At 41.8% G+C, this 27631-nt stretch overlaps 1 protein-coding gene across 2 annotated transcripts; it reads left to right on the top strand.

Moving 5' to 3' along the window:
* slc25a19 (solute carrier family 25 member 19) lies at positions 1-25976 on the top strand. Of its 2 annotated transcripts, XM_043714279.1 has the most exons (6): positions 167-336; positions 8509-8664; positions 9475-9645; positions 13649-13832; positions 19448-19578; positions 24611-25976. In XM_043714279.1, the coding sequence occupies exons 1-6, from the start codon at positions 199-201 to the stop codon at positions 24827-24829; spliced, it is 999 nt and encodes a 332-aa protein (XP_043570214.1). In that variant the 5' UTR covers positions 167-198; the 3' UTR covers positions 24830-25976. The 2 variants fall into 2 exon arrangements, with proteins under 2 accessions (XP_043570215.1, XP_043570214.1); XM_043714280.1 differs by lacking the exon at positions 9475-9645 and having other exon boundaries at positions 1-336.
* The last annotated feature ends 1655 nt before the right edge of the window (positions 25977-27631 follow it).

Raw genomic sequence — 27631 nt, 5'->3', positions numbered from 1 at the left:
TCGCCTGGCAGACTAACTGGCCGTCCGTCAGTGAGCTGGGCTCTCAGTGGTGGGCTGCGATGTCAATCAACATGATCGCCCCGCCGATTGGTGGATGCAGCCGTCAGTTAAATGGCATCAGTTCCGGGAGAGTCTGAGCGGGAGTGGCCCGTGCCCTTGTGTCACGGTCAGCCCCTTCCCTGAGGCCGGGCGGCGGGCATGGTCGGGTATAACCCCCTCGCTCAGCGAGGGGAAGACAGTCCGTCTGCTGTGGAGGTGGCAGTGGCAGGCTCCTTGTCCGGATTCCTGACCCGTGTACTCATCAACCCGCTGGATGTCATCAAAATCCGGTTCCAGGTAAAGAAGGAGTTAGGAAACATGTAACCGGGGGTAGATCCTGGCTCAGTCTGTCAGGGGGGCGAGGTAAATATGGGGGTAAACCTAAATATGTGGAGAAGAAATCCACAGGGTGGGAAAATTCCAGATAAGTAGCAGGGGTACTGGATAAATAGTGTCTAAATATCGGGTCAGATGCCGTAGATGTACAAATGGGAGGGGGATATATATATAAAATGTGTGTGTGGAGCTCACCTTTTGGTCAATGTACGGATAGAAGTTGGTAAGTACGTGGGTAGGGGAGTACTGGGTAAATATACATGAGGGTGTCAGTAAATACTAGTTAAGTGTGTAAGGTGGGTGGCTGAATGCAAGATAATTATACAAAGGGCTGCTAAAATATACATGGACAAGTGCTGGGCACCATGGTTCACAATTTACCTTTTGGCATTTGAATTCCAGTTTCAAACTTTGTGAGTGATTCCCAATTGGAAAGTTTAATTAAGAGGAAAGAAAGATGACAGCAAGCATCAAGAAGACATTGAAAAAACTGGATGGTTGTATAGTTAGTGAGTGCAATATATTTTTATATTCAGCGTACCATTTTGTTTTATGAAAAACATAGCTCGTGACTCAGCTGTCCTTGCAAACTGCCTTTCCTGTCTCAACTCTTTGAACATACTGTCACCTCCCAAGTCTCCCAGAACTCTGTGTTTAAATCTCTCCAGTCAAATTTCTGCCCTTGCTATACATTTAAAAAGTAATATGATATCTAATGTGACTCTAACAAAAATAGAAATTGCTGTTGGAATTCAGATCTGGCAGCATCCATGGAGAGAGAAACAGAGTTAATATTTCAAGACCCTTCAGAAACAATGATATGCTGAGAAGGACGAGGATAAATGGGTTGGAAGTATTCAGAAAATTTACTAGACTAACACCTGAAATGAGTGGATTGCTTTAGAGAAAAAGTTAGACAGACTAGACTTGTATGGTCTGGAGTTTAGAAGAGATTGAGGTGACTTAATTGAAACGTAGAAGATTCTGCACACACTTGGCCAGATAGATAGTAAAAAGATGTTTCAAGTTATGGGAGAATCAATATCCAGGTGTCATAGATTAAAAGGTTGCCCATTAAAGACAAAGATGAGGAAATATCTTTTGAATTCCAAAGGCTATTTACATAATATTTAAGTAATTTTAAGACAGTTAGATTTTTGCTTATTAAGGGGATTTGAGGTTAAAATCAGGTCAGTCATGATTATATTGAGCAGTGTAACAGGATCAAAGGCCTGAGTGGCTTACTCTTGTTCCTTGCTCAGATTTTCGACCTCTCTGCAGCCTTTTATAGACTGAACCCACACTATCACACTATTTTCCTGCTGTGCAACTGGGTGAGATTTGACAAAAGTAGAAACTGCCGGAAAAGCTCAGCGGGTCTGGCAGCGAGTGTGGAGAGAATCGGATGCCCCTTCTCCAGAACCTGAGTTTGCCTGTAAAAAAATTGAAATTTTCTCCCTCTAACTATTGGAAAATGTGGTCTTCGCTCCATATTCTGTTGTCTAGCAGCTAATCTGTCCTCTCCCTGGCAATAGCCTGAGAATAAGCCAGTTCTATTGCAGTCTTGGTGTCAAGTTAGATTCTCTTGTATGTCTTCGACCTTATTAAGCCATGCTTATTAGCACATTATGACTTTGCCCCTGTTTCAGTTCATCAGCTGCCAACTCTCCTGTTCTTCTTGGATTACGCTGAGACTCCACAGTTCCAACACATTCCTGGTTGCTCTCAGATTCTCCCTTCCACAATCTTGATGTCATCCAAACTATACTTGTTCCTAACTCCCCAGTAAGTCCCATTCACTTATCACCTCTGTTTATTGATCTCCCAATCCAGTGAAGTCTTGATGTTAAAATTCTTTTTCTTGTCCTCAAATCCTACTGGGACTGTGCATCTCCCTGTCTCTATAAACTTCTCAAGCTCCCAAACCTTCTGTGCCCCTCGAATTGTGGTGTGTTGAGTATCTCTGATTTTAATCGCTGCACCATTTGTGGCAATGCATTCGGCATCCTGAGCCCCAAGAATTAGAATTTCCTCCCTAAATCTCCGATTGTGCCTGCTGCACAGGGTGTTTGAACTCTTTTATATCTAGCAAAAGTATTGTGGGTCGACTCTTACTAATAGTAAAACAATAATATTCCTTTATTTGACACAATTAATATTAGAATAACAAGTACAGTATGAACTAATGATAAACACTATAAATGTTTTAACTTGACTTTGATCATGTGCCACCATGCTAGAACTTAGCCAGATTCCAAGTGGTGAAGTGGTTTCAGAGGTGCCTTTTCTTTTGGTGGTTATTCTCAAGTTATTGTTCTCCAGTTACTGCTTGAGTTACTCCTGAGGTGTTGCCGCGGTTCTTATACTCCAAAGTCTTTGCGTCCTTTTGGGAGGGTCTTGACTATCTTCCAATGGATTGATCAGGTTCAATCACTCTGATCGATAGGACCAACCAAGTATGCTGATGGCAGCATGGTCCTTAAATGTTCATTACTGGAGGTGCTGGTTGCACATAAGGGTGTGAGGTGCCTCCATTTCTGGTATGCACCTTGATGTTTCCGATTATCCTGAGGACGACATTCATTGTCCCATTCAAACCCAAATTCAGGTGTGTATTGTAGGGTCTGCAGCTACCCGCTTGTTTGCAAACAGTCTGTGGGCAGCTGCAGCCTGGCTGGATTCTGCAGCATGTTGATTGATGCAATCGCTTTAGTTAAGGCTGGTTCATTTCCCAGCATGCTTTAGTCCCTGTCCACTTTATCAACTTCATTATAATTTTATCATTTTGAGTGGCCTGTTTGGCCACACTCCCACCCTCCTTTTTAAGACACTTCTTAATGATCAATTCTTGTCCATAGATCCCTCAAAGTTGCCACCCAAGTTGATAGGGTTGTTAAGGCATATGGTGTATTGGCTTTCATTAGCAGGGGGATTTAGTTTAAGAGCTGTGAGGTTATGCTGCAGTTCTGTAAAGCCTTGGTTAGACTACATTTGGAATATTGTGTCTAGTTCTGGTGGCCTCATTATAGGAAGGATGTGGAAGCTTTAGAGAGGGTGCAGAGGAGATTTACCAGGATGCTGCCTGGACTGGAGGACATGTCTAATGAAGAAAGGTTGTGGGAGCTAGGGCTTTTCTCATTGGAGCGAAGAAGGATGAGAGGTGACTTGTTAGAGGTGTACAAGGTGATGAGAGGCATAGATAGTGGATAACCAGAGACTTTTTTTTTCCCCCAGGGCAGAAATGGCTATCATGAAGGGGCATAATTTTTAAGGTGATTGGAGGAAGATTTAGGGGAGATGTTAGAGGTAGGCTCTTTACACAGAGTGGTGGGTGCTTGGAATGCAATGTCAGCAGTGGTAGTAGAGTCAGATATACTAGGGATATTTAAGTGACCCTTGGATAGGCATATGAAAGGTAGTAAAATAAAGCTTATATAGGTTAGTTTGATTTTAGAGTAGGATAAAAGGTTGGTACAACATTGAGGGATGAAGGGTCAGTTTGTGCTGTACTGTTCTGTGTTCTATCAATCTTTTGGCCATTCAAGTTAATATTTCTTTATGGCTCAATGGCACGCTTAGTTTTGCAATGTTTCTGTAAGGTCCTTTTGAATGTTTTGAAATGTTGAAATTCATTGTTGGTAAGTGTTAAATGATACATTTAATAAGAATAAGGCAACATCAATAGTAAGAATATTCAAATAGGGTAGAGGAGCAAAAGATCTGGTGCTTAATCATTTGCAAGTCACTAAAGTACTAAAACAAGTGAGGCATGCTAATGAGGAGAAAGTGAGGTCTGCAGATGCTGGAGATCAAAGTTGAAACTTTATTGCTGGAACAGCACAGCAGGTCAGGCAGCATCCAGGGAACAGGAGATTCGACGTTTCGGGCATAAGCCATTCCTGAAGAAGGGCCTGGAAGGGCCTGTGCCCGAAACGTCGAATCTCCTGTTCCCTGGATGCTGCCTGACCTGCTGTGCTGTTCCAGCAATAAAGTTTCAACAAGGCATGCTAATGAGGCCAGTTTCTAAAAGAAAAGCAGGCAAAGCACTTCGGTTCGTTTTCAGAAAGGACGAACTGGGAAACAGAGTTGTAAACTACCTTGATTAGACCAGACTTGGTCTATAAGCAGAAATGTTCACAGTATAGCATCATAAGGAGAGGATGCAAAAAAAATTCACAAGAATATGATCAGAAAGAAGCGATCAGAAAGAAGTCTGACTAGGTTGGAAAAATTTTCCTCTATTGAGAAAGAAGAGGGGTGAAGGCTGAATATTACTCTCTCATTCAGAAATGGAAAGGGATTAAAATTGGTAACCATAGGCCAGTTATTTTAACATGTCATTGGGAAAATGTTTGCTCAGAGCATTTAAAATATGTAATATAAGCAAGCAGAGGCAGCATGGCTTAATGAAAGAGACAATTTTATTAGAATTCTTTATCTACCTTTAAAGAGGAACCAGTAGATGTAATACCTTTTGGAAATCCAAAGGTACTTGATAACATATCACACCTTGGGCTACTTAATGAGATAACAGCCCCTGGTGTCAGGAGTAGTATATCAGCATGGGATTTTCTAGCTACAGGTCACTCTGTTATAATGATGAATTGGGGACACTCCTAAAGTGCAAACTTTTAAAGCGGGTATTGATTATCATGTGATTTTAGTCCCATTAGTTTAAATGGGGCACCGCTATTATGTGATTTTCTTATAACACGGGATGACATGAGAACAGAACTTATGCATTATAGCAGAACTGACTGTAATAGAGGACAAAGAGTTAGGATAAGGAGGCATTTTCAGGATGGCAACATGTATCCAATGTTGGGACGGTGAATGTACTGTAGCCAAGTTTAAGGATCACCTGGGGAAAAAAAGTGGGAAGGCAAGTAATGAGGATGGTACAATGAATACAGAAAGATAGTTTGAGAGTGTGCAAAAACTTGGCAAATGGAGTGTAATGTGGGGAAAAATGTAAGGTTATGCATTTCACCGGGCAGAATAGAGGAACTGGATATTATTTAAATGTAGGAAGACTACAGAGAGCATAGGGATTTAGGAGTCTCTTGTATGAATCACTAAAATCTACTATCAGAGTTCAGCAGGAAGACAAATGAACTGTTTGCCCTCCTTTCAAAGAAAACAGTATAAAAATAAGGTGGTTTTTGCTAAAACTTTCCCGCACTTGTTACACCACACCTGGAATACTGTAAACAGCCTAGGCTCCCTTATTTTAGAAAGACATAATGACATTGGAGGCAGTCCAGAGAAAGTTTACAAAGTTGATTCTGGATAAGGAGGGACTGTCTAATGAAGAGATGTTGAGTAGATTCGGCTTGATTCATTGGAATGTAGAAGGATGAGAGGCAATCCAATTTTTTTTTTAAAAAGCTAAAAAAAACCAATACAAAATTCTTAGGGGGATTGACCGGGTAGATGTGGAGAAGTTGTTTGCCCTTGTAGGGCATCATCTTAAATAAGGGACCATATATTAAGGCAGAAATGAGGAGGAATGTCTTTTGAATGGTGAATCTGTGGAATGCTATGCCACAGCAGTAGAGACTAGGTTGTTTATAAAGGCTGAGATTGACAGGTTTTTAACCAGTATGGGAATCAAGGGTTATTGGAAAAGGCAGGAAAGTGAAATTGAAGATTGAGACTGATCATAATCTCATTGAATTGCACAGAAAACTGGATGGGCTAAATAGCCTACCCCACTCCAATTTGCTATGTTTCCATTAGGCCTATCACGGTTAGAATTACCTTAGGAAGGAAGGGAGAAACACATTTAAGGGGAAATTAGATGAGCACAAAGGAGAAATGGAATTGAAAGACATGTTGATTGAGTGATTATAGAGGAGTGAGGGGTAGACATCTGTGGAACATAAAGATACCAACCATCATGCCTGAATACAGAGTCATTTCAATGCTGAGCAATGAATAGTGATTAGATTAGATTTAGATTAGATTACATTACAGTGTGGAAACAGGCCCTTCGGCTCAACAAGTCCACACCGACCCGCCGAAGCGCAACCCACCCACACTACGGGCAATTTAGCATGGCCAATTCACCTGGCCTGCCACCATGCCACCCACATAGGGATCATAGGGAAATATTCAGTAATAGCGGTTAACTGTACAGTGAGCTGGGTGCATATACTCAGTGCTGTTTAAATATACAGGGGAAATGGATGAATATCTGGTATAATGGGTAAATGTAGTTGGTCCCAGTTAGAGATGTAGTGGAAATATCAATATAGAATTGACTGCATTTTGCTATGAAATGCATATACCAGACAGGAGTACGTTGTTAACCGAACATGTGTAGAAAATCAATAGGCATTCCATATTTAACTTATACTGAATAACTAAGTTTGGTTAATGTTTAGTTGCTACTATAGTCATTATAAGTTGTGTGTGTAAGTAAATGGATATGTATTAGATTAGATTAGATTACAGTGTGGAAACAGGCCATTCGGCCCAACAAGTCCACACTGACCCGCCGAAGCGCAACCCACCCATACCCCTACATTTACCCCTTACCTAACACTACGGGCAATTTAGCATGGCCAATTCACCTGACCTGCACATCTTTGGACTGTGGGAGGAAATCGGAGCACCCGGAGGAAACCCACGCAGACACGGGGAGAACGTGCAAACTCCACACAGTCAGTCGCCTGAGGCGGGAATTGAACCCGGGTCTCTGGCGCTGTGAGGCAGCAGTGCTAACCACTGTGCCACCGTGCCGTATCTAATGTATTTTTTAAAATATGTACGGGATCTTTACATTGGGCAATGTATTCACAGACAGAAAATTCAGAAGTGCAGAACTACTTTAGGTATGAGATATGTGCATGTATACTGATTATCGGTAATTTGACTTTCATTGTACAATACTGGTTCTGCGTGGGATTTGTTGTATGAGTAGTTCTTGAATAACACGTGTTTTGGCAGCGCAATTTGCTCATACCATTGCTGAGGAATTCACGACCAGGAGTTTCAAAACGCGTAACTCTTAACAATAGGGAATTCCAGTGGTGATTGTTTTGTTCTGCGCTTTTGCCAAACTCTCCGCGCTGTTCTGTGCATGTGCCGAATCAGCTGCTGCCAGAGCAGTTTTCTGAGGTGTACTGTATAGAGAGCAGTTTTCTGAGAGAGATACATTGAGCAGTTTGCTGTGAAATATACATGACTTCTGCATTACCCTCTTCTTGGAAAAAATAGAGGGGCATAGTGACAAGAATGTTAGCACGAAGTGTCCTGGTGATAAAATTGCAGGTGGTGAATGCAAAAGAAAGGCTATAACACTGGAAGAGAAGCTTGATATTATAGTGTTTTGAGCATAAGGAGAGAATGTGATATAGCTCACTTAACAGTCTACCTATGCATCATGATGATCCTCTGTTCCTGCATTAACAATTTTTTAAAAATGTACTGTGCTAAATTTACCTTCATTGATAAGCGAAGTTTATGGAATGAGACTACGGTGTTATAGGAGAACTACCTGTAGACCATATTATAGGCACTAATACTACTTGTTCATCCTGTATCATTTAGTAGTATAATGAGTGTATGTCTGACCTCTGTTAGACATGTGTGATTGGGGCTTTATGGTGTGATCTCTGCAGTATATTATAATTGGTCCAGTTGGCATTTACCCACTGAGTCTACCATTCTTGCACAGATGCTAAATTCAACATGGATTGCAATGATAGTGCTCATGTCTGGAGTTTTGGAAATTGGGCTCAAGTGATCTATGCCACTCCCCTGCCTCTGCACCTTTTGTGAGAAATTGAGGACTGCAGATGCTGGAGATCAGAGCTGAAAATGTGTTGCTGGAAAAGCGCAGCAGGTCAGGCAGCATATAAAGGAGCAGGAGAATCGACTGAAGGGCATTCCTGAAGAAGGGCTCATGCCCGAAACGTCGATTCTCCTGCTCCTTGGATGCTGCCTGACCTGCTGCGCTTTTCCAGCAACACATTTTCAGCTCTGCACCTTTTGTGTTGGGGAAATAGCAATTTAGAATTGAAAGATGAATTGTGCTATGAAATGCATGTATCATCCAAATCTACATAACCGAGCATGTTAATTTCAGAGCTGTGCTCATGTCTACTCCTCTGATTTTTGTTTCCTCAGCTTCAGATCGAGAAGTTGTCACTGTTTGAGCCAGGAGCCAAATATCATGGCATTCTCCAGGCAACTAACACAATATTCAGAGAGGAGGGTCTTCAGTCATTCTGGAAAGGTCACATCCCAGCCCAGCTTCTCTCTATCTCCTACGGAGCTGTCCAGGTGTGATGCAAGATTCTGTCTCTCTCAAAATTGTTTTCCGAGCACCTTTTAATGTATTACTTTCAAATTTTTGTCTGTGAATGTTTCTGCTTTCTGAGCTGAAAGGTGATGGTAGAATACAGGAGAACAGAGTGGGGCTGTGGAAGTGAAGTGTTTGTGGATTAGTCCTGCAGTGGCTGGGAGTGCACATTCCACCATGGTAGCTTTAGAGCATTAGATCCTTAAAAAGAATGCTTCTAGGATTTATTTTAAATCGAGTGGTTCTTTGGTAGGACTCTCATCTTTGAGTTAGCAGATGACAGTATCAACCTCACTTGAGATTCTGATGCTAATATCCAAACAGTGCAACACTGAGACATGGCAATGCTTTTCAGAAGTAATATTAAACAAAGAGCCTATCTGGTGGACTTGAAAGACCTACAGCACAATTTGAAGATGAATTGGTCTCTCTAATGTCCTAGTTGAAACTTTATTGCTGGAACAGCACAGCAGGTCAGGCAGCATCCAGGGAACAGGAGATTCGACGTTTCGGGCACAGGCCCGACCTCACTTTCTCCTCTCTAATGTCCTAGCCAATATCTTTTCTTCAATCCACTATAACAGTTTATCTGGTTATGATTTATATGGCTGTTTTTATTAGGACTGGCTGTGTGCAAATTAGCTTTTCTTCCCTGCATTTCCAGTCAAACATTTAGTTCAAAAATATGAAATTGGTTGTAAGACATTTCATTTGATTGCAAGTTCTTTCCGTTTTGATTATCTTCTTGTTGCTAGATTTACTCCAGCACGTTTTTTTCCTTCATCTTGCAGTTTGTGAGTTTCGAATTTCTAACCAAGTTGGTTCACAATGCCATGCTTTATGACTCGAGGATTCCCATCGCACACTTTGTTTGTGGGGGCTTGGCAGCATGTTCGGCCACAGTCACTGTGCAGCCACTTGACACTCTCCGCACCAGATTTGTGGCACAGGGAGAGCCAAAGGTGAGAAACTAGGCATTTAAGGGGACAGGTGAGTGGTAAAGGCAATGTGAGGGTATTAGAATGGTAGAGAATGATGCGGGTAAAGGTATAGTGATGGAAGAGTGGTGTCTATCATCTTGAATCGTAGAATGGTTAGATCATGGAATGACAACCTCGTGACCAAGCTGTCTGTGACCAATTTATTTAGTCCCACTTCCCCATGTTTTCCTCATGCCTCTGCCATTTTTTTTTACTCTTCAAAAATTATCCAATTCCATTTTGAAAGTTATGGTTAAATCTACTTCCACAACATAGTTAGGTGGCACCATTCCAGATTCTGATTTAAGAATCAAAGGCTGTCTATGAATATGAACAGATAAAGAGCCAAAACAACCTGAAACTGCAAAAGAAAACATCAGAGTTTACAATCTGAAATTGTTGAATTCTGGAAGTCTTGATGGCTGTAAAGTGTCTCACTGAAAGATGAGCTGCTGCTCCTCAAGCTTATGTTGAACCTTACTGGAATAAGGTTGAAGGCAGACGACTCCATATTTTGTCTTTTCTGTTTTGTTTCCAGATACCAGTGCATTTGTTCCAGGAATACCTTTTGACTCTTTGCTCCTTTTCTTCAGGACTAATGGGAATACTATCTCTTCAGATATTCATTCTGTCTTCTACTGTATCTCAGACCTTCCTTTGTTTGTGGCCCTCCACTCTTTTTGTTCAAAACCTATTACACCTTTAATTTTTCTTAGTACTGATAAACATTCATTGATCTGATTGTTAACTCTTTCTCTTTCCATAGGTGCTGCCAAAGCTGCTGAGTATTTCTAGTATTTTCTGTTTTTACTTTGAATTTCCAGCATCCACTATTGTTTCTCATTCTGTCACATGCACCCTGTCTTCTCGTTTGTTTATCTCTCTTTCATCAGCTAGGAGGCTTGGGTTCCCTCTTTTAGCCATTTACTTTGTATCTCAGCTGTCTCCACATTTAAAGATTGCCCGTTATTGTGATCTAGTTTCATTTGCCACTTTGATATCTCTTTACCAGGGCCAGATTTGGTCTCAATCCACTGAAAAATGATCCTTCCTGAATTAGTTCATTTTACTCTTTGTCTTTTTCCGTAGCCAACCAAAATTTTTGATGCTATGATCACTGTTCCCTGACTGATTGATTTTTTTTTTTTATCCACTTGGTCCAACTCGTTCACCAGATTCAGATCCTGCAGTGACTCTTCAAATATCCTGAGCACCTCATCAAATTTCAGAGAATCTTCCCTATAAACAATTACTAATCTAGTCTTTAGGATAATTAATCCAACCACCCGTTGTAAAGGTTCCGTAACATTCTCTAATTTCGCATAGTTGTACCACTATGGTATCTGCGCCCCAAACAAATAGATTGTGCCCTTGACCCCTCTAGAGAAACTGTCTTTTCGTTGTATTACTTTCCTTAAGCAATGCTGCCAGCCCTACTTACCACTGCTTTTTTAAAACCCCTGAAATATTTAATACCCCATCCTGCACTTGGAGCCAGGAATCCTTTATCACGTCAGCATTGTGGTTCTCCCTGGTAATTTCCAACTGCAGCTCACCAACCAACTTTAAAATATGACACATTCACATACAGTGCACATTAAACAATTTAGACCTTATTGCTTTCCCTATTACTCTAACTACAGATAACGTCTTACTATTTCTTATTGTAATGCTATCCATCAATCCCAATCGCTAGTTTTTTTTTCTCTCTTTCAGTTGTTCCTTCCTTGTTCCCAATCTTTATCATATTAACACTTTTTCAGGATAGGCAGACAGCTGGTTATCAGGCTGACTAGAATTTTTAATGTCAGGGCCAGGGTGTTACAGACTGCCTTCATAGATTAGATTAGATTAGATTCACTACAGTATGGGAACATGCCCTTTGGCCCAACAAGTCCACACTGACCCTCTGAACAGTAACCCACCCAGACCCATTCCCCAACCCTGTATTTACCCCTCACTAATGCATCTAACACTATGGGCAATTGAGCATGGCCAGTTCACCTGACCTGCACATCTTTGGACTGAGATGAAACCGGAGCACCCGGAGGAAACCCACGCAGACACGGAGAATGTGCAACCTCCACACAGACAGTTGCCCGAGGCAGGAATCAAACCCAGGTCCCTGGAGCTCTGAGGCAGCAATACTAACCACTGAGCTCTATGCCACCCCCTTTTTTTTTAAGAAAACATCATTATTTGCCCTACTGTCTCAGGCCTGGGGGCTCAAGTTATTAGATTACATAGGCTTTTTTGCTTAAAGTGGAGAAAATCTGTGTCTGTTTCTAATCACACTCAACTGAGACAATTTGAGTGGGGACATCAATGAGATCTGGATCCAGAGTGTATCATATTTGAAAGCCCTACTACATTGTCGTCTTATTTAGATGAGGTAATAAAGTGAGTGTTAGAAAGAGGAGGCTGGGGTGTTTTTAAATATTTATACCCCACTAATTTTAAAGGTATCCTTGTATAATAAGAATTTATTTGGATTCTTTGAATTAGGGTTCAGGTGACAATGTTTATGTAGGAGGTAGTGGTCCTCATATGCAGAGATTGAGTCCCAATGACATTGGGTTGTTGAGAGAATTATCTAATACCCTGATCACCCTCCAGTTTTGATATCCACTCGCACTTGTAGTTTACTTTTCTAAAGACTTTTTTTTGTTTGGAATATAAACAGAAAATATTGAAGGTTTGGGCGCTGTGTTGAAAAGTGTTGTTGTTGTTCTTCAATTCACAATTCAATTCACAAAGTTAGAATGTATTGGTCATATATTGGTTTTGCAAGATCCAAGGGCTTATGGAGCAGCTGGATTTGACACTTTGGTGGGATGAGCTTGCACCAGCTGCCTGTGGGTTGAAAGCTGCCAAACAGCAGCCTTTGGATTGTTCAAGTTGTAGTGTATCACAGACCTGAGAAAAGACTATTGAATACACGCCTCCAAACGTTTCTATTTCTCACTCACCGCATAGGAAAAGAGAATCTAACTTGAACAAAGACCAAGCTCCAACTGACAAATGACTGAATTGAGAATGTTCTTTCAACAACTTGTTACCATCACCACAACTCAAAAGCACTGAGATCAACTGAATTTGTTAGTTTTGCCCATGTTTTCCACCCATATCATTTCTGCAGCACTGTCTTATTTGAGTGAACGAATGTGTTTGGGTCAAAAGATGATAGTGTTACCACTTGTTAAAGGACAAGTTTTTATTTTTTAAAAGAATTCATTGGTACGTGATTGAAGTATTTTGACCTAAATAAGGCTCATAGTAATTTGGTTATTTATACATTTGAAATGGCCCATAGAATAGAAAGGTTTGATTTCTAGCACACATCAGGGACAAACGTTTGAGTTAGTTATTTGAAGTAATTATCTAGATTTATGTTTTCTATTCTGTTTGTAGTCTTGTGTTCCTCTGTAATATGGTACATGTATGGGGGGGAAAGTAAGGTACATGAGTGAACAGAATTGTTTCACTCCTGCCTAGGTTTTGAAGCAGCTCAATGATAGCTAGGTTTATTAGATTAGATGAGATTACTTACAGTGTGGAAACAGGCCCTTCGGCCCAACAAGTCCACACCGCCCTGCCGAAGCGCAACCCACCCATACCCCTACATTTGCCCCTTACCTAACACTACGGGCAATTTAGCATGGCCAATTCACCTAACCTGCACATCTTTGGACTGTGGGAGGAAACCGGAGCACCCGGAGGAAACCCACGCAGACACGGGGAGAATGTGCAAACTCCACACAGTCAGTCGCCTGAGGCGGGAATTGAACCCGGGTCTCTGGCGCTGTGAGGCAGCAGTGCTAACCACTGTGCCACCGTGCCGCCCGCACGGCAAGAAGAGGAGGTTTATGCATGAGGGATTGATGTGATGGATTGAATCTTTCTCTTGCGTTTAAAATAACATGTATGCTGCTTTTAGAATGCTGATTGACTCTTGACTATGGTGTGATTAATATCTATTTTGCAGATTTATAGAAGTCTGTGGCATGCAATAGTCACCATGTACAGAAAGGAAGGACCCCTGTCATTCTATCGAGGACTCACACCCACTCTTGTAGCTGTCTTCCCCTATGCTGGGTTCCAGTTTGCCTTTTACAACATTTTTCAGCATATCTCTGAGTGGGCTGTGCCATCGCGTGAAGCCTGGATGGGTGAGTGACCAGTGGCAGGAAGTGTGAAGATATTGGCTACTGCACTAACCAAACAGGAGAGCAGTATTTCTGTGGAGGTAGAAATGTGATTTGGTAGTGAGGCATTAGCCTTCATTTGTTGAGAGGAGGAGTAAGCAAAGAAGAAAATTAGTTAGTTTCTGACATGCTGACACTTTGCAGAGCTGCCATGGACACTCCGTTCTGAAGAAGTCATGTTGAACTCAACATTAATTCTGTTTCTGTCTCCACAGATGCTGCCAGATCTGCTGAGTTTCTCCACCAAATTCTGCTTTCATTTCAGATCTCCAGCATCTGCAGTATTTTGCCTTTATTATGGACAAAGCCACACTTTTTCTTCACTCTCGGCTGGCCTAGTGTCACGGATGAAACTGGAAGCAGCATTATGTTTTGTTTTTGATCGAGCAGCTGCCTGTCATCAGCATGCAGTACCTCCGTCCACACTGCCCAATTCCTCCTTGATGCAGTTGACCACATTGTTCTTGAGCACCATTGAGCTCATCTCCCCTATGCTTTTCTTGTTCACGTTCTTTCTTTCCTCACTTACAGCATGCAGATTATTCAAGGCAGTTACTGCTTCGATATCGAATCATGCTGTCCATCTCTGCTCTGTTCATCTGGTCGACCATTTGTCTTTTACGATCCCTTACATACTCCTAGGAGTATTGCCCTGGTTTCTAATCCAGCCCAACACTTTTTTCATGCAATAGATTAGATTAGATTACAGTGTGGAAACAGGCCCTTTGGCCCAACAAGTCCACACCAAGCCGCCGAAGCGAAACCCACCCATACCCCTACATTTACCCCTTACCTAACACTACGGGCAATTTAGTATGGCCAATTCACCTGACCCTGCACATCTTTGGACTGTGGGAGGAAACCGGAGCACCCGGAGGAAACCCACGCAGACACGGGGAGAACGTGCAAACTCCACACAGTCAGTCGCCTGAGATGGGAATTGAACCCGGGTCTCTGGCGCTGTGAGGCAGCAGTGCTAACCACTGTGCCACCTAGCTTCTCCTTAGCCAGTTTGCATTACCTTTAGAATGCGCTGTGATCCTATTATCTGTCTACCCTCCTCTTCTTGCCTATGTACTACTATTTGGAACATTAAATCTACAGACACTGACTGCTTGTCTGACATCCTGTGACAATTGCATGCAAGGTTTCTACAATGTGACATTGTTGAGTTCGGCTCCTGCTTGTTCTTTTTTTTTCTGTTTGATGTTCCGACTGGCTATTCCATCTTGCTTTGTTAGACCAAATGTCCTGTTTGATCCTGATGTAAATTCAGAACACCTGTCTACCATCCAGCAAGATCGTTTTGGTCCATCTATACAACTGCCTGCCCACACCTGACCATACTTTTTTTTGTTAATTTTTTTGGGATGTGGGCTTCACTGGTAAGACAAACTGGTGAACAATGTAAGCTTGTTTCCACTAGTTGAAGGTTCTTTAACAAAAAGATACAGATTGAGAATCACCATTAGATGAACAAGTGGGTAATTAAACATTAAAAACTAACAGCACTAGGGCATAATAAACCACAGACTACAATGGAATCATGATGGTGGCTCATTACAGTCTGAGAGATAATTGGAGATGGGTAAAATAGCCACATCCCATGAATGATTTAATACAAAGCTTTTTATTGTTAAGATACAAGATCTTGTTACATGGAAAAACCTTACTGTAAGGGATGATTTGAGGGAGAGACTAGAATATACTTTTTAAAAGGATTTGGTGAAAGGGCAGGAGAATAGGATTAATTTGGGTAACCTCAATTGAAACGTACATGCATAATGAGATACATATATCTCCATCTCCCTATTTTGTTTTTGAAATTTTGGCAGGCCTGGACACTCTGTGAGGGCACTAGAGGCTCAAGATATTTAACAGTCAATCAAAACCGAGATTTGTGTAAAAAGCATGCTGGTTTCTCAGTTGCTGACACAGCAATTGCAGTGTGTAGAGGTCACTCTCTCATTGTGGTTGTTTGTGCTGAAACCAGCGCCTGGCACTTGCCTCTTTTAAAGGTAATAGCATCATATCTACCGACAGGAGGGCACATTGCTCCTGTTCAAAATAAAGCTCCACTTGAGGATAAGTAGACTATGTCAGAACTCCTAAATCTGAGAAATTGCAGGGAAGCCTAATCCAGCAGTTTTGCCCAGATTGCCATATTAATGTTTATGGCGTATTGATTGGTGTTTTTTTTTAGTTTTGAAAGATGGCAACAAAGCATTACAATGTACCTTTTCACAGTCTTTGCTTTGTAATTTACAAATGTCATTGTTGTTCTGGTTGTGCTGTTGTACATGACAGTCAATTTGCAGACAGTAACCACTCCCAAATGGTAATCAGATAAATGACCAGATTTTAGTTTATTCATTAACAGGGTGTGCACATCATTGACCAGGCCAGCATTTATTCCCCATCCTTAATTGTCCAGAAGGTAGTTAAGAGTCAACCACATTGATTCCAGAGCCACAACAACATATGTAGGCCTGACAAAGCAAGGGTGGCAGATATCTTTCCCTAAAGGACATTGTGTTCAGAGAAGAATGCCCTTTAGTTCTGGACTCCCCCCACCCCACCCCAGGGAAAAGACTTTGTCTATTTACCCTATCCATGCCCCTCATGATTTTGTAAACTTCTATAAGGTCACCCCTCAGCCTCTGACACTCCAGAGAAAACAGCCCCAGCGTATTCAACCTCTCCCTATAGCTCAAATCCTCCAACCCTGGCAACATGCTTGCAAATATTTTCTGAACCCTTTCAAGTTTCACAACATCTTTCCGATAGGAGGGAGAGCAGAATGCACGCAATATTCCAAAAGTGGCCTAACCAATGTCCTGTACAGCTGCAACATGACCTCCCAACTCCTGTACTCAGTACTCTGACCAATAGAAGAAAGCATACCTAACGCCTTCTTCACGACCCTGTCTACCTAGAACTATACTTTCAAGGAACTATGAACCTGCATTCCAAGGTTTCTTTGTTCAGCAACACTCCCCACGACCATACCATTAAGTCCTGCTCTGATTTCCTTTTCCAAATGCAGCACCTTGCATTTATCTAAATTAAATTTCATTTCCCACTCCTCAGCCAATTTGCCCATCTGATCAAGATCCCATTGTATTCAGAGGTAATCTTCTTCGCTGTCCACTACACCTCCAATTTTGGTGTCATTGCAAGCTTACGAAGTATATCTCCTATGTTCAGATCCAAATCATTTATGCAAATGCCAAAAAGTATTTGACCCAGCGGCAATCCTTGTGCCACGTCACTGGTCACAGGCCTCCAGTCTGAAAAGCAGACCTCCATCGCAAACCTCTGTCTTCTACCTTCGAGCCAATTCTGTATCCAAATGGCTAGTTCTCCCTGCATTCAGTGAGATCTAACCTTGCTAGCCAGTCTTCCGTGAGAAACCTTGTCCAATGTCTTACTGAAATCCATACAGATCACATGTATTCTGGATAGGAGCAAGAGTAACAGGGTAGTCGTTATGGAGCCTTTAACTTTCCAAATATTGACTGGAAATACTATAGTTCGAGTACTTTAGATAAGTCAGTTTTTGTCCAGAGTGGTTTCTTGACACAGTATGTAGACAAGTAAACAAGGGGTGAGGCCACATTGGATTTGGTACTGGGTAATGAACCTGGCCAGGTTTTAGATTTGGAGGTAGGTGAGCACTGGTGATAATGACCACAATTCGGTTATCTTTACTTTGGCAATAGAAAGAGAAAAGTATACAAGGCAGGGCAAGAGTCTTTGCTGAGGGAAAGGCAACTATGACGTGATTAAGGATGAGTAGGATGGGGAAGGAAACTGCAGGGGATGGGCACAATTGAAATGTGGAGCTTATTCAAGGAACAGCAACTGTGTGTCCTTGCTAAGTATGTACCTGTCAAGCAGGGAGGAAGTAGTCAATTGAGGGAGTTGTGGTTTACTAAAGAAGTTGAATCTTTTGTCAAGCGGAAGAAGAAGGTTAATGTTAGGATGAGATGTGAAGGCTCCGTTAAGGCATTTGAGAGTTACCAATTAGCCAGGAAAGAACTATAGAGAGAGCTAAGAAGAGGCAGGAGGGGACATGAGAAGTTGTGGAAGGAATCAAGGAAAACCCAAAAGCTTTCTATAGGTATATCAGGAAGAAAAGAATGACTGGAGAAAGATTAGGGCCAATCAAGGATAGTACTGGGAGGTTGTGCGTGGAGTCCAAGGAGATGGGGGGAAGCGCTAAATGAATTTTTTTTTGTCAGTATTCAGGCTAGTAGAAGACAATGTTGTCAAGGAGAATACTGAGATACAGGTGACTAGACTAGACGGGATTGAGGTTCATGAGGAGGTGGTATTAGCAATTTTGGAAAGTGTGAAAATAGCTAAGTCTCCTTGGCCAGATGGAATTTATCCCAGGATTCTCTGGGAAGCCAGAGAAGAGAGTGCAGAGTTCTTGGCCTTATGTTATCACTGTCTACAGGAATTGTGCCAGAACATTGAAGGGTAGCAAATGTTGCCCCCTTGTTCAAAAAGGGGAGTAGAGACAACCTGGTAACTATAGACCAGTGAGCCTTACTTCAGTTGTTGGTAAAGTGTTGGAAAAGATTATAAGAGATGTGGCCCAAGTGTTATTCAAGCTGTCTCTTGAATATCTTCAGCATTTTGGCATCAACTTCTTTGTATGGTAATGAATTCCACAGGTGAAGAAATATCTCCTCATCACCATCCTAAATGGTCTATCCTGAATCCTGATGAAGAGCCTATGCTCGAAAACGCTCAATGCTGCCTGACTTGCTGTGTGTTCCTGATGAAAGGCTTTTGCCCGAAATGTCGATTTCGAAGCTCCTTGGATGCTGCCTGAACTGCTGTGCTCTTCCAGCACCACTGATCCAGAATCTGGTTTCCAGCATCTGCAGTCATTGTTTTTACCTCGTGCTTTTTCATCTATCCTGTCTAGTCCTGTTAGAAGTTTATATCTCTGATATCCTCTCCCTTCATTCTCAAGAGTGAAAACAATCCTAAGCTAGCATGGTGGCTCAGTGGTTAGCACTGCTGCCTCACCGTGCCAGGGACCTGAGTTCGATTCCAGCCTTGGGCAACTGTGTGGAGTTTGCGCATTCTCCCTGTGTGGGTTTCCTCTGGGAGCTCCGGTTTCCTCCCACAATTCAAAGATGTGCAGGTTAAGGTGAATTGGCCGTGCTATTTTGCCCGTAATGTTCAGGGATGTGTAGGTTAGGTGCATTAGTCATGGGTAAACATAGGGTAGGAGCCATGGGTCTGGGTGGGTTACTCTTCGGAGGGTCGGAGTGGACTTGTTGGGGCGAAGAGCCTGTTTCCACACTAGAGATTCTTAAAATCTAAATTTCTCATCATTAGTTTTTTGATGCCAGGTTTTTATTGAATTCAAATTTCACTGCCCACCATGATCATCTATGCCTCAACACTTTGCATCCAAATGCAATAGCAGTTACCATCACGTCTTGGATATAGCACTCGTACTGCAGTGGGAATGTCAGCCTGGATTTTATGCTAAGCTTTCAGACTGAAGGAGAGTGCTTCATTGTGCCACATGTTCTTAACCGTCTCTTTTTTGCCAGTTAATGTAGAGAATCTAATGTGTGGCAGCTGTGCAGGGGTCATTAGTAAGACACTCACATACCCCTTTGACCTTCTCAAGAAGAGACTGCAGGTGGAAGGATTTGAGCAGGCACGCATGGCCTTTGGACAGGTGAGGACTTCGCACACTTGCTGCTTTGGCTGTATTATGTGCTGTGTGAAAATCTTTTTTGATTACAGGTTCCTGGATCTAATGAGCTGAATAGTTAAACACCAGTTCTTTCCATTTTAATTGTGGAAGAGTCTGTCCCTGGTCTTGTGGGTTTTTGACTCATCGTACACAGGAGTTGTTTTTGAATCAGTAGCCACCATAACACAGGGCAGTCACTGTCACATTGGCCCAATCTCCGTGATTTGCTATGGTGTTGTATATCCACTCATGTCCAAAGTAGTTAGGGGGTATCCTTGTAACTAACTGTAGTGTGTAATTGTTATACACACGTTGTTGCCATTGAGCATATGACAAACGCTATCTGTGAAATTGTTATTGTCTCAATTCTATTGATCACTCAATAGTTTGTCAGTTGCAGCGTTTCTGTTACTGCAGTAATAATACCAACAATATTCAAATTGTGCCATGGCAGATTGAGATTTTAATTTTGGTTTTAGGGGGAAAAAAATCTGATTTTATTTTGGTAAAAGTGTCCACGAAGCTATCAGGTTAATTCAAAAACTGTAAGGATTTAGGGGTCCCCTTTAGGGAAGGAAATCTGTTATCCTTCTCCAGCCTGAACTGTTTGACTCCAATCTTTCTGCCAATTTCACTTGTCTCTGTCTCTGAAGTGGTCAAACAAACAATTCAGTTGTTTCAAGTTCAAACTGTAGGTCAACAGAAGGGTTTGCATTTTCCCGCTTCACCTGAATGATTGATTGAATAATGGCTGGAAACCATTAAAATGTGTCCTGAAGAAATCAGAATACAGCAGCAAAAGACAGCTTAGTCTTGTAATGTGAGATCCCTGTTCAAATATCACTGTTCCCTATCATCTGAGGTCATAGTTATACAGAATGGAAACAGACCCTTCGGTCCAACTTGTCCAAGCTGATCAGATATCCTTAAATAATTTTGACTTGCAGGTGCTGGTGTTGGACTGGTGTGGACAAAGTTAAAAATCACACAACACCAGATTATAGTCCAACAGGTTTATTTGGAAGCACTGGCTTTCAGAGTGCAGCTCCTTCATCAGGTAGTTGTGGAGGTTAAGATCATGCTCACAGAATTTATAGCCAAAGGAGTCTAGTGTTTCCAAATAAACCTGTTGGACTATAACCTGCTATTGTGTAATTTTTAACTTAAAATAATCTAGTCCCATTTGCCAGCATTTGGCCCATATCCCTTTAAACCCGTCCCTATTTATACATCCATCCAGATGCCTTTTAAATGGTATAATTGTACCAGCCTCCACAACTTCCTCTGGCAGTTCATTCCGCACACGTACTACCCTCTACGTGAAAAAGCTCTCCCTTAGGTACCTTTTTAAATCTTTGCGCACTCACCTTTAAACCTAGACCTTCTAGGTTTAGACTCTCTTCCCCGGGCAAAAGACCATCTATTTACCCTATCCATGCCCCGCATGATTTTATAAACTGCTCACCCTCAGCCTTCGAAACTGCAGGGAAAATAGCCCCAACCTATTCAACCTGAATAGATCTGCCTGAAAGCTCTCATTCCTCTGTCTCTTCCCAATTCATAATTTTGTTGCTGGCTCAAATAACAAGTTACATTTATATAGTGCCTTTAATGCATTAAAACTTGTTGGAAAGTCATTGAACAAAGTTTAATACAAGGGCACCCAATGCACTAGAATAGATGCCCAGGTACTAGTCAGAAGCAGTTTTAAAGGAGAGTTGAATAGAAAGAGATGGCAAGGCTTGGGGAGAGAATTTTGCAGTTTTCTGTTCCAAGCGGAATGCAGAGCTGCTAATCATGGACCGCAGAGAGTGAGGTTTACACAACAAGCCATATGGAGGAAAGTTGAAAGCTGAAGGTTGTGGAGGGATTTCAAGACAAGGGAGTATTTTAAAATTGAGGAAATGCGTGACAGGGAACCAGTGCAGTTTAGAGAGCACTGGTGAGATGTGTGACTAGAACTTTAAGAATTAGGAAATGTTAAATTTTGAGAACAAAAATTACAATTCATACAATCTCTCAAAGATTGAGTATTCTAAACAAAATAGTTTTAATTATACAGTTTTCCCTCAGGTGATCAATCTGAGATGACGCTGTCATTTTAAGGTCAAACTTTAATTGAGATCCTGCATGTTTCAACAGGACTCTTCCCATTGATGTGTATCTTGTTCCTGAGTGCATCTTTTCCACTAGTTTACAGGATACAATCTACTCAATGCTCTTTTGGATACTGATTGGTTAGTTAGATGTATGATGGGTTAGTCAGCAAATTGCCAACTTGACTTGCATTGGCTGAAGAATGAGAACTTTTCCTAGACTTGCTGTGATAGCACGATTAGCTTTTAATCAGTTTGCTGTGATTAACCTCTCTCTTTCAATTCAAATGGTTCTAATCCATTCAGCTCCGATCACCACCAGCCCATTTTCGCAGAATGAGCACAGCTGTAAGCCAGTCTCTTAACCCTTTCCTTATGAGAGTTTTGAATGCGTTGAAGTTTTCAGGGAGTGGAAAATGGGAGGTCAGTTATGAGTACAATGAATTCTTGTGGTAATAAAACCATAGGTAAGATCTCAAAAGTAGTTAAACCAGGACGTGGGTATTGTGGGGAGGTTTAGGGATGTAGAGTCATAGAGAGATGTATAGCACAGAAACAGACTCTTTGGTCCAATTTGTCCATGCAGACCACATAGCCTCAATAAATCTAGACCCATTTCCCTTTTAAACCCTTCCTATTCTTACACCCTTTCAGATGTTTTTCTTTAAATGTTGTAATTGTACCAGATTCCACTTCTTCCAGCACTTATTCCGTACATACATCAGAAATGAGGCCTTCGCAACATCCTTCCTGTAGGCAGGGAGGCCAGAATTGCACGCAGTATTCCAAAAAGTGGCCTAACCAATGTCCGGTACAGCTGCAACACGACCTCCTAACTCCTATATTCCATGCACTAACCAATAAAGGCAAGCGTACCAAATGCCACCTTCGCTGTTCTGTCTACCTGTGATTCTGCTTTCAAGGAACTATGAACTTGTACTCAGATGTCTCTTTGTTTAGCAACACTCCTCATGATCTTAACATTAAATGTATAAGTCCTGCCCTGATTTGCTTTTCCAAAACACAGCACTTTGAATTTATCTAAATTAAACTCCATCTGCCACTCCTTCGTCCATTGGAAAACTTAATTAGATCGGACATAAGACTGAAAACAGTGTCAGACAGTAGTCAGTGTGAAGTGGCTTGGGGATAGAGTTTGAAGAAGTGGTCAAAGACTTCAATGGTATAGAGTCAAAGAGATGTACAGCACAGAAACAGACCCTTCGGTCCAACTCTTCTGTGCTGACCAGATATCCCAACCTAATCTAGTCCCATTTGCCAGCATTTGACCCATTTCCTTGTAAACCCATCCAATTCATATACCCTATTAAATGCTACAATTGTACCAGCCTCCACCACTTCCTCTGGTAGCTCATTCCACACACGCACCACCCTGTGTGAAAAAGCTGCTCCCTTAGATCCCTTTTGAATCTTTCCCCTCTCACCTTTTAAAGGAGGGAATTGTTTTGTTTATCCAGTATTTGGCATGATGAAGCAATGCGAACAGGAGAATAGAGAGATGTGTCATCAACATGCATTGAAATCTGACCTGCTGTTTGGAGTACGTTGCTGAAGTGCAGTATTTGAGATTGGGGGGGAATAACCAATCCCTCTAGCGGCAGAAAGACGTGATGTCATTTTCAGGACATTTCCTGCTGGAAAGATAACAACAGAACCAGATAGGACCCACTCACCTGGAGCCAGTGGAGTCACAGGGGATGAAGATGGTGTGATGAACAGGATCACATATATAATGTCTTCCTCTTTCACTACCTCTAGGAGAAAGTGAGGACTGCAGATGCTGGAGATCAGAGCTGAAAAATGTGTTGCTGGAAAAGCGCAGCAGGTCAGGCAGCATCCAAGGAGCAGGAGAATCGACGTTTCGGGCATAAGCCCTTCTTCAGGAATCTTATCGACGTTTCGGGCATAAGCCCTTCTTCAGGCTTTCTGAAGAAGGGCTTATGCCCGAAACATCGATTCTCCTGCTCCTTGAATGCTGCCTGACCTGCTGCGCTTTTCCAGCAACACATTTTTCAGCTCTTTCACTACCTCTGCCCTGTTCCCCCATGCTGTTCTGTTAGGATGTGGAGGTGCCAGTGTTGGACTAGGATGGGCAAGGTCAAAGTCACATGTCACCAGGTTATAGTCCAGTGGGTTTATTTGAAATCTCAAGCTTTCAAAATGCTGTCCCTTCACTTCACCTGACGAAGGGACAACACTCTGAAAGCTTGTGATTATAAATAAACCCATTGGACTATAACCTGGTGTCATGACTTCTGATTATGTCAGGGAGTCTTACCTCTGGAAAGCTTTGGAAGATCTAATCTTAATTGATTTACACACGTGTCTGAAAATATGGAATGACAATCAGGCGGCCAATATGGCTGGTGTTCATAGTGGCAAAATTCCACTCTATCAATATTATTGGGGGCACATCAATAAATGATTAGAAGGAAACATGCTCCATGACACACAGAACAGGAGGCCAGGTTTAAATCTACCTGTATCAATATTGCTAATGCTGCTTATGCCATACATCAGGATTCCCTCCCCTCCCCGGACCTGGGCATTTTGGGTGATTAAAAAGAGAAAGCAGAAATCTTGCTGTGTGATGCCATTTGCTGGAAAGTGGAGCTGTGTGGGTAACAAATGAAAGCAAGTTCAGTTGTGGAGTTTCCCTCAATCATACTGCCTGCAACAATTTGCTGTCTAAATGCATGCATGGAGGTTGGTCTATCTAATGAACAGCGTCTGGAAATTAAACTTTTCAGATAGTGAGACACAACTGGGAAAAAGCTTGTAATTAGTCAGCTGGGGAATAGGGCAGAGGGCAGTGCTAGGATGGATGGCCGGTTTGGTGATTTGAGGGTGAGGATGAAGGTGCAGACATTAATCTCTTTGTGGTTTCTGGGTTCCAGGTACGGACCTACAATGGTTTCCTAGACTGTGCCTATCAAGTGGCTCGAACTGAGGGCCTGAGAGGATTGTTCAAGGGCCTGTCCCCTAGTATGCTGAAAGCAGCCGTCTCCACTGGATTCACCTTCTTCTGGTACGAACTCTTCTGCAATATCTTTAGAAACCATAAAGAGCATTTGGAATATCAGCGACACTTCAGACACACAACTCCCTCACAATGAGAACCAAACTGACCTGCTTTTGTCTGACTGCCCCAACTTAGCAGTGGTTTATATTTTTATTGTGGATTCTTGAAATTCATTGGGAACAATGATGTTCCTTTAGAATCCCTTCCACTCCATCCAGTTGCACAGAGAATCGTTGCACTTATTGGATCTGTGTCACGGAGGTATGAGTGCAGCTGACTGAACAACCTGTTGATAGCTGTTTATGAAGTATAAAACACCAGGAGAATTCAACAGCATTTATCTGTTACTTTAAATGGAGAGAATAAAGTCGCTACTGTTCTCATTTAACTCCTGAACACAGCCAGCAATGGAATGGGAACTAGGTTGCAATTACAGCCCTATTCAAAAATTAATTTAATATTTATTTTTCTAAAGCAATGCATGTATTTGGTAACCTGTGTATCCATTTGGCTTCATTTTTATGTAAAAATGCAAAAGTATAAATGTATATGGACATAAACATGTGGAGTTTGAGAATTTTGCACAGATGATCAGATTGCCAACTCCTGTCAACTATTTATTTTCTTAGTTTTACACAGCTGTGGAGTTTCCACATTCAATGATTGGGAAGGATGCCCAAATCACTCCCTTGGATCACATGCCCCAGGTGCTAGTTCTGATGCTTAGTTGATATGGAGTCAGCAGAGCAGGCAATAGAGGCTTTACTCCTTTCTCAGCAGTGGGGATGGGGAACTTGGTCACTCCTGACCACTTCTTGCTCCAGAAGTGAATGATAGCCATGAATGGGATCAAGTACAGTCGTGATGCTCTCTGTGGTCAAATAGCCTTGTAATGCATCCCACCTGCGTATGAATGTAACTGGTAATGCATATAACGTACAAGAGGTTGTCAGTAATTCACGAGAATGTGCCAGAAAAGCCCAATGTTAGTGTCTCTACCTCTGGGCCAGGAGTCCTACCTAGTCTGAATGCATGTCATAACCTGTCTGAACAGGTTGGCTTTATATTAAAAAAACAAAGTAAGTCACTTGATGATAGGAGCAAAGTGAAAAGGAAAGAGGATTGACTTAAATGTTAAAACATTTAAACTTTGAATCATTCTAAAACTGTAATGCATTTAAGGAGTTGCCTCTTCTCTATGGTTTATCCATTTTTGCAATAAATATTTCTGACCATTCAAATTGTCCATGTTTGTTTCTTGAAATTGACTGTCCATATTCTCTGAATATAATCAAGTGGAATTTTTACAGCAATTTTCAAAGCTAAGTCTTATTTACATGACCACTTTGTGTATAGAAGTGATTCCAATACAAAATGACTGAAGAGTTCCTCTGATTTGAGGGATAAATGTTGACCAGGATAGTGTGAACCTGTGAGCTTAAAGACTTCATCTGTTATACTTGAGTAAGCCTTCAAACCTGCTCCAAAATTTGTAATAATCAGATCAACATCACAGAAAGGCCTCTTTATCCTATTACATCTGCACCACTCAACCAGCTAATCCTATTTCTGAGCCCTTGGATTATATCTTTGTATGACTTGGCATTGCAAGTGCACATCTAAATACTTTAAAGTTAATGAGGGTTTTTGCCTCTACCAGCCTTATTGGCAGAGAGTTCCAGATTCCCAACACCCTCTGAGTGAAAATGCTTTTCCCTCACATCTCCTCTAAACCTATCTTTAAATCTGTGCCCCCGGTCATCAATCCCTTCCTGTCTACGCCCATCATAATTTTTTACCTCTCAATCATGTCCCACTCAAGTCTCCTTTGCTCTGGGGAAAAATAACCCCAGTCTCACTCGAGCCTTGGCAACGTCCAGTTAAATGTCCTCTGCACCCTTTCTAGTGCTATCACACCTCATCTATAATGTGCATTCCAGAACTGCACATGATACTCTCCCTGTAACCGAACCAATATTTTGTAAAGCATAACTTCCTTGCTATTGAATACTCAGCTAGTAAAGGTAAAGAATTCCTGAAGAAGGGCTTATGCCCGAAACGTCGATTCTCCTGTTCCCTGGATGCTGCCTGACCTGCTGCGCTTTTCCAGCAACACATTTCCAGTAAAGAATACCATAGGCTTTCCTAACCACTTCATCCACCTGTTAAGGGACTGATGTATTTGTATACCAAGGTCTGTTTGATCCACAGCACTTTCCATGGTCTGACCATTCAACATGTTTTCCTTGCTTTGTTTGCCCTGACGTGAACATCTCTCTGATTAGTTGAACATGATTTTGCCTTCACAAAGACGTTGGGAAATTCTGCTATAACCTTCCTACTGCATTCTAGCACCTACCCAATAACAAATGTTAGACTAGGTGGCCAAAAACTTTCTGCTTCACTCCTTTCTCGAATAAAGGAGTTGTATTTGCTACTTAACAATCTGCTGAGGCCCTTTTAGAACCTAAGGAATTTTGGAAGATGATGCCACTTCTTGTCAAACTCTCAGGCTTGGGGCTATCAGTGTTGGGAACTTAATCATACAGCACGGAAATAGATCCTTCAGTCCAATTTGTCCATACCAACCAAGTTTCTCACTGACCTGCATTTGGTCCATATCCCTCTAAACATTTCCTATTCATGTGGTTTACCAAATGTTTTTTTAAATGTTGTAACCATATCTGCATCTACCATTTCCTCTGGCAGTTCATTCCACAAAAACAAACAACTGTGTGTGAAGAGTTTGCCCCTTGAGTCCCTCTTAAATCTTTCTCCTCTCACCTTTTTTAAAAAAAAAATGCTCCCTAGTTTTGAACACCCCAACTCGAGGGAAAAGGCCTTTAGCTATTCACCTTTATCTCGGCCCCCCATGACTTTATCAATCTCCTAAACT

Source organism: Chiloscyllium plagiosum, chromosome 24 (assembly GCF_004010195.1).
Source record: "Chiloscyllium plagiosum isolate BGI_BamShark_2017 chromosome 24, ASM401019v2, whole genome shotgun sequence".
Classification (NCBI taxonomy): domain Eukaryota; kingdom Metazoa; phylum Chordata; class Chondrichthyes; order Orectolobiformes; family Hemiscylliidae; genus Chiloscyllium; species Chiloscyllium plagiosum.
This window is presented reverse-complemented; position numbering and strand designations above follow the sequence as displayed.